A 7,552-nucleotide genomic window follows, 5' to 3' on the forward strand; every position below is an offset into this window, starting at 1 on the left:
CGCTAATCCGGCGGATCTGCTGATATTTACGAGCACCGGCGAGGAGCGGAGGGTAAACATGCGGCGCGAGCCGGGCTGGAATTTCATCCTCGCGGACGCTTCAGTGGCACGCGTCGCCGCCCCCTACGCCACCCCGGAACCGACAACTTCCTGTCAGTTGCTGGGAGGCGCCGCGAAGGCCACGGTGATTTATTACAGAGACGCACAATCAGTTTTAAAAATAGGAGCTACGCGCAATAAATTCCCGGCGGCGCTTTGACACGCGTGCCAAAGCGCGAGTCCACGGACACACTGGGCGGAGAAGGCCAAAGGAGCTGAGAGACACGGTCCCAGATCCCGCGAGGAGAATTTACCACGCACATCAAACTGTCAGCGCGCTGTACCGTGATCTTCGCTTAGCGGCTTACCCTAACTCAGCGGTTGAGTATCCTCTTTTTCATGATGCCACTTTGAACGCCAGTTGTTGTTTTTGGTATTACAAAAAAAAAACAACGACCAGCCTTGCAATGGATTGGCGACCTGTCCAGGAAATATTCCTGCCTCGCATCCAAAGCATGCTGGGATAGCCCCCTCCCCCTCCCCAGGAATAAGCGGGTTATAGATAATGGAAAGATGGATGGATAGATGGATATACTTAGCAAATGCTTAGGAAAATAAACAATCTATATTCATTTTATAAGCAAAGAGAACACAGGAACGCATGCATTAAATCAAAACACAAAACAACAAATGGCATTAATATCATCACTGACGTAAGCTATTACTGGTCTGTATAGAGCTGCAGCTTTCCCAGCCTTCGACACTAAGGTAAAATCCACAAATCCACATTCTGTTACTTGAGAGAACCACGAACGTTATCTTGTTTGTCTGGTTAAAATGGCACAAAATTGCATGTAATCCGTACGCACCTGCCTTATGCACAACAGTACATTAAACAGGCTGGATAACGTGAAATGCACAATGACTCAAACCACAAAAAAACAAAATGAGAAACAAAGAATATTTGTTTGTTTATACTGTGGCAGCATTATACCACTTCATACAACTATAATTTATGCATACTAAATCTGTGCATACACCTTTAATGCCCGCCCCCTGTACTCTAACCTGTAAAAAAGCGGCCAATCACCGTGCACGGCAGTGTTGCCACCGAAGTTATTGATTGCTGTCATCAACAAGCACATCCTGAGCCAACAGATTAGACGGCCTTATTATTCATTTCTCCTGGAGAGATGCACAATACCGCACACATGACCTTTTCTCTTCCTGTGCACACCCCACCCCCCCCAACCCCACCCCTACCCCACCCACGCCGCCCCCCCACCTCCACCTCCTCCTCCACCGCCACAAACCCCAAAGTGTCCTTGAAACTCGAGCCACATTTATTAAACCACCCCAATAATGCCACGCCGTTTCTGTGAGGGGGGGGGGGGGGGCTGAGAAAGCCACCAATATCTGCCACCTCAGGATTTATTGCCGTGGCGGGAAGCGCATCTCGCCTGGGGGGGGGGGGCACGGCGCCGTTCCTATGGCGATGCCCATTTTTTTTAGGCCGCTGAATTGGACGTTTTTAGCAAGCAGTCTAGCGAGGTTTGCCTCACCGCGAGGAGGGAAGGAAGGGCACCGAGGCCAGACAGGAAGAGGAAGCGCGAAGAGGCCTTCGAGAGGGATTTAGCCGCAGGGGGCTACGCGCTGGAAAATGAGGTTTCGCCCGGATTGCGGGAGGGACAGGGTGACACCCTGGCACCCTTCTGGGACCTCCTGACACAGCGGGACGGGGGTAAGGACAGAAGAGAGGGGGGCTGTCGAGGGAAATTAGTGGACTCTGATCCCACGGGGGGGGGGGGGGGGGGGGGGCGGGGGGGCGCACCATGTGCATGAAAGAAGAGCATCCACCCTGCTCCAAAATCCCCAAATCCTCAGCTCAGCACCCCTCCCTAGGCTCACCCCCCTCCCCGCCTCGCCCCACGCCACCCTACACCAGTACCAAACAGTCCGCTTTCCTTTGATCCATGACGGACGGACGGACGGGACCGGGATGGGGGGGTAACACAAATTAAAAAACGGGGGCCGGGGTGTGAACGGTCTATAATCTGATTAGCAGTCCACAATCACATTAGCCGGCCTCACTGATGGATGCTGTCAGTCTGGGGTCTCTGGTGTAATCTTCTCTCTCTCTCTCTCTCTCTCTCTCTCTCTGTCTCTCTGTCTCTCTCTCTCTCGCTCTCTCTCTCTCTCTCTCTCTCTCCCTCTCTCAACGAGCCCCAGGCCTGATTAGGGGGGCAGGTCGTTCCTCAGCCCCGTCGTTTGTTTTTTTGCTCGCTGGCACCGTACGCGAGCGTCTACTTTCGCTCGCACCCCTCCACCGCGTTCTCATTAATCCCCCCCCCCCCCCCCCCCTCTGCGGGGAAGAGAGATGAACCCCCCCGACGGGGGCTTAAGGTCGCGCCGTTATTTTGGCGTTGGGGTGACCTCTCTCGTGAGGTAAATCAAACCCCAGCGCCCCCCCCCCTCCCCCCCTTCGGGACACTGCGGGCTCAAAGGCAACGCTGATAGCGGGAGGCAGGCCATGGCCATCTCCGAAATGACTTCCTGTCCTAGTTTCCTCCAGAGGACGGCGGCGTAGGACATGATGAAGCCCACAAGGGGGGGGGGGTTGACTCTGGGTAGCATGTACGCCAATGAGGCGCTGCGATTAGCGGGTTTGGGACAGTCGCATGTCTCTTGGGGGGGGGACGGGGGCGGGACTCAGTGTAGGACACCCCCCCCACCCACCCCGATGGCCCCATCTAACCCAATCCGTCTCCCCAGTGTTTTTCGATGGGCAACTTGCAAAGCATCATGGGACATTAACAGGACGTCCGCTGGCAGAAACGAAACCGAAGAAAGATACCGACCCACGGTCAGTCAGCTGATCGCGGGACGCGTACGCCGTCCCGAACGCTGGGCCAGTCCGGGCCCGTCCCGGTCAGCGCTGGAGAAACACGTGACATCATCACCATGTCAGACATTCGCCCGGCGAATCTAGTTACGCTCGCCGACGACGGAGCCCGACGAACACGACCCCCCAAGTTAAATTAAAAAAGAGGAACCTTTCACGACCCCCCCGGTACGCAAACGAGGCAGCCACACAAAGGAACACGACGGACTCTCATCCCTTTTTAACGTGGAAACGGCTCAAAAGGGAATATTCTGCACGCTGGGCAGGAATCGGTTATTTAGCATTGACCGATCCCACAGGACGGACGGAAGGATTTCAGAAGGCGCACCTGACTCTGGGACTGCGGACGTGCGATTAGATTGTGGTATAAACGATGATGAAGAGCGCTGTTCCCCTGGAGCATGAGATTACAGCCGCTAAGGATAAATGTTTTTTGTTGTTGTTGGTGATTTAAAAAACAAAATGGTGGCGAAAGCAGTCCTGACTGCCTCGGTGTTCAGTTGGCTGATATGGGCTTTCCAGAGGGACAGCTAGCTGCTCACCTCCTGTCCCTGTCCCTGTCCCCCCCCCCCCACCCAGTGAGAGAGCCAGAGAGCACGGGCAGAAAATAGAATCCACCGCAGAGAGCTGAAAATAGAACGGGTGTTTTTACGATCTCAGCCCCCCCCCCCCCCGCTCGCCCGTGACCCCCACGACCCGCTGACAGTTGATAAAGATGCGCAATTTATGGCATGTAAACCGCGAAGTGTAATATGTCCCGCGCGTCGAGGCTAACTGCGCCAGACTGCGGCTGGTATCGACCGCGGGGGGGGGGGGGGGGCAACGTTTTACTGCCCGCCGCCCGGCCTCCGCCCCCCCTCACTACCCCAACCCCACCTCCCCAAGAAACTCAAATCAACAGCATGTGCCCCTGAGGTAAAGCCAATATATCTGCGCAGGCTGATTCTATGTGTGTGTGTGTGTGTGTGTTAGACTGTCTCTTTTTTTTTACCGAGACAGTCGCTTGGCTGTTAAACACAGCGCTAAAGTGATATGAATGAGGCACAGCACAAATGTACCCTTGATAATGATGATGATGATGATGATGATGAACATACTCCAATACTAATGCTATAGAACACATTGGTATTTTGAATTCTGGGTAGTCTAACCCAGTTTGGGGGCTGGGGGGGGGGTTAGGGTTAGGGTTTGGGGGAGGGGGGGTGGGGAGTCTCCTGACACTCACCACTTGGTTCTTGGTTCGGTGGTACGGCTGGATAATAGGCAGCCCCAGGGGGGTCACCCACTCCACTGTGTTGCCGGATTTGGCGATCAGCTTGGCAGTCTCGGTAAGCCAGTCCTGTGGGACACAGAGAGAGACTTTTATTTATTTATTTCAAACAAACAAAACGAGACCAACGTGTCTAACACACTACAATTCAACCATGCAACACACACACACACACACACTCACAAAAGGAGTACATAAAAAAAAAAAAATAATAATACATGAGAATGCTATTGCAAATACAAACACAGCGCAAGTGAGGGAGAGTCAGCTGCACAGGTGAAATCTGGAACAGAACCGCTCAAAGGAACAGGAGGGGCCTGAGTGGCCGCTGTGTGGATCAGAAGTGAGTGACGGGGGAACAACTTCGAATTGCGAGCGGCACCCTGGGGTAAACCGTAATCAGCCAATGGGGCGACGGCGGAGCGTTGGGATCGATTCCGCGGCGTTAGCGCTGCGGAGGGGCGCGTGGAAACCCCGCCAAAAACAACGAACGGGTGAGCAGCTGTTGCTCAGACTGAACCCCCAGCGCCGAATGGGGACCTGTGGGCCTCTCCAGCTGGTCCGTAGGCCCCAGGCCGTAACTCTGACACACATTCACCCCAAAAAGGGAGCTCCCCCTGGAGTCCCGTATCCCTGCCCCCTCTCCACGCTCGGGGTAAGACAAATTCAGCAAACCCCCGTGACCAGCCAGGCCCAAACCAGGCCCATTCATCAGGCTGTCCCGCTCCCCCCCCCCCCCCCGGCACTCCCAGGTGAGGGAGGGGGCGAGGGAGGGGAGAGGGGGATCGATCATCCTTCTCTCCTCTCCACACACCGCTGTGTGGCTCAGCATGGCCTGACCCATTTAGAAGTTAACTTATCCCGAGGATGGGGGGGGGGAGGGGGGATGCGGGGGGTGGGGTGGGGTGGGTGGGGTGGGGGTGGTGGGGGGGGGGGTTTCGCATTAGTTCAGGTTGTCTGAGCAGGGCCCCCGTGGAGAGATTGCGGGGGTTTGCCGCAGAAGTGCCGGCCGGTCGGGTTATTAGGCTAGCGACATTAGCGACGTCGCTCATTTCATTTCCGCCACACTTTCCTTCTCTCCCCGACCGAGCACCAGGTGCGGGCGTTTTAATAGGGGGCGACATAGCTCAGGGGGTAAGAGCGGTTGGAGGGTTGCCGGTTCGATCCCCCGCCCTGGGCGTGTCGAAGTGTTACCCTGAGCAAGACACCTAACCCCCTAATTGCTCCCAACGAGCTGATTGGTACCTTGCACAGCAGCCTTTCACCGTTGGTGTGAGAGTGTGTGTGTTTGTGTGTGTGTGTGTGTGTGTGTGTGTGTGTGAATGGGTGAATGAGAGGCATCAGCTGTAAAACGCTTTGGATAAAAGCGCCATATAAATGCAGTCCATTTACCATTTACATTACATTACATTACAGGCATTTAGCAGACGCTCTTATCCAGAGCGACTTACACAACTTTTTACATAGCATTTTACATTGTATCCATTTATACAGCTGGATATATACTGAAGCAATTTCGGTTAAGGACCTTGCTCAAGGGTACAACGGCAGTGTCCTACCTACCCGGGAATCGAACCTGCGACCTTTCGGTTACAAGTCCAGTTCCTTACCCACTGTGCTACACTCCAATATGTGCACTACACTAAGACCTACAGTATGTGGGTGAACCATCACGGCGGATCCGTGCAGATAATGCTAAAGTTCTGTTTCCTCTTCACTGCCGCGGGTTCGACGGCAGCCGGCGGGAGCCGCGAAACGACGAGCCGCTAACGTCGCCGCTAACGACCCCTTGGAGAGATTGCGGGGGTTTGCCGCAGAAGTGCCGGCCGGTCGGGTTATTAGGCTAGCGACATTAGCGACGTCGCTCATTTCATTTCCGCCACACTTTCCTTCTCTCCCCGACCGAGCACCAGGTGCGGGCGTTTTAATAGGGGGCGACATAGCTCAGGGGGTAAGAGCGGTTGGAGGGTTGCCGGTTCGATCCCCCGCCCTGGGCGTGTCGAAGTGTTACCCTGAGCAAGACACCTAACCCCCTAATTGCTCCCAACGAGCTGATTGGTACCTTGCACAGCAGCCTTTCACCGTTGGTGTGAGAGTGTGTGTGTTTGTGTGTGTGTGTGTGTGTGTGTGTGTGTGTGAATGGGTGAATGAGAGGCATCAGCTGTAAAACGCTTTGGATAAAAGCGCCATATAAATGCAGTCCATTTACCATTTACATTACATTACATTACAGGCATTTAGCAGACGCTCTTATCCAGAGCGACTTACACAACTTTTTTACATAGCATTTTACATTGTATCCATTTATACAGCTGGATATATACTGAAGCAATTTCGGTTAAGTACCTTGCTCAAGGGTACAACGGCAGTGTCCTACCTACCCGGGAATCGAACCTGCGACCTTTCGGTTACAAGTCCAGTTCCTTACCCACTGTGCTACACTCCAATATGTGCACTACACTAAGACCTACAGTATGTGGGTGAACCATCACGGCGGATCCGTGCAGATAATGCTAAAGTTCTGTTTCCTCTTCACTGCCGCGGGTTCGACGGCAGCCGGCGGGAGCCGCGAAACGACGAGCCGCTAACGTCGCCGCTAACGACCCCTCCAGGTACGCACCTGGATCTCCCGGGTGCCGGTGAACATCTCCTTCAGGCTGTTGAACACCTGGTGGACCAGGTAGTGGGAGGCGTCCCACACGTAGTCCTGCGGGAGGGCGAGAGAGAGCGTTACAATACAGCGAATCAGCACGGCGAAAGCACTGCCCGTGTGACCCGAAACCGGCCAATCAGATGGCACATCGAATCTGAGCGGTGACACGATGTCGGTGAAATATCGGGTCATGCTAAAATGCAGGCACAAGAAAGAACTCATTTACACAAACTCATCGTTTCAACATTAACAGGCAGATAACAGAAATACTCCTCTCTCACAATGCAGGTATTTTTATTAGTCAGCGTTCTTGGATCTGCCCTCAAGCCCCGAAATGCATCTGAAACCTCACTGTTTACATTTCCGGCTCTAAGTGTTCAAGTGTGTGGGGGTGTGTGTGTGTGTCTATTATAGAGCCTGCGTACGCGCTCACACACTCACACACATTACACAGTAAACAGAAAGGCTTTAACCAAACCTAAAAGCAACAAGAGAGAGAGAGAGAGACAGATAAAGTGCATTCTGGGATCTAAATAAAAGCACGTGCTAATATGAGCACTAAAGATTTCAGAACGTCCATTTGCTGACAGACGAAGAGAGGCCGGCCCTAGAAAGCCCATTACGACAATACATCGGCATTACCGTAACGGAAGAGCTGCGCTATTATTGAAGTTATTACTAATAATTA

At 53.7% G+C, this 7,552-nt stretch overlaps 1 protein-coding gene across 1 annotated transcript; it reads right to left on the bottom strand.

Annotated features, from left to right (window-relative positions):
* Positions 1 to 4,166: 4,166 nt before the first annotated feature.
* Positions 4,167 to 7,375, bottom strand: LOC135246574 (DNA-directed RNA polymerase, mitochondrial-like; the record flags this gene model as incomplete). Its single annotated transcript, XM_064319973.1, has 2 exons — positions 6,832 to 7,375; positions 4,167 to 4,280 (listed from the first exon to the last, which is right to left on the bottom strand). Coding segments are annotated over exons 1-2 (369 nt in total), but the record flags the coding sequence as incomplete, so codon positions are not given.
* Between the last annotated feature and the right edge of the window lie 177 nt (positions 7,376 to 7,552).

This window comes from Anguilla rostrata, unplaced genomic scaffold, assembly GCF_018555375.3.
Source record: "Anguilla rostrata isolate EN2019 unplaced genomic scaffold, ASM1855537v3 scaf0514, whole genome shotgun sequence".
Taxonomy (NCBI): domain Eukaryota; kingdom Metazoa; phylum Chordata; class Actinopteri; order Anguilliformes; family Anguillidae; genus Anguilla; species Anguilla rostrata.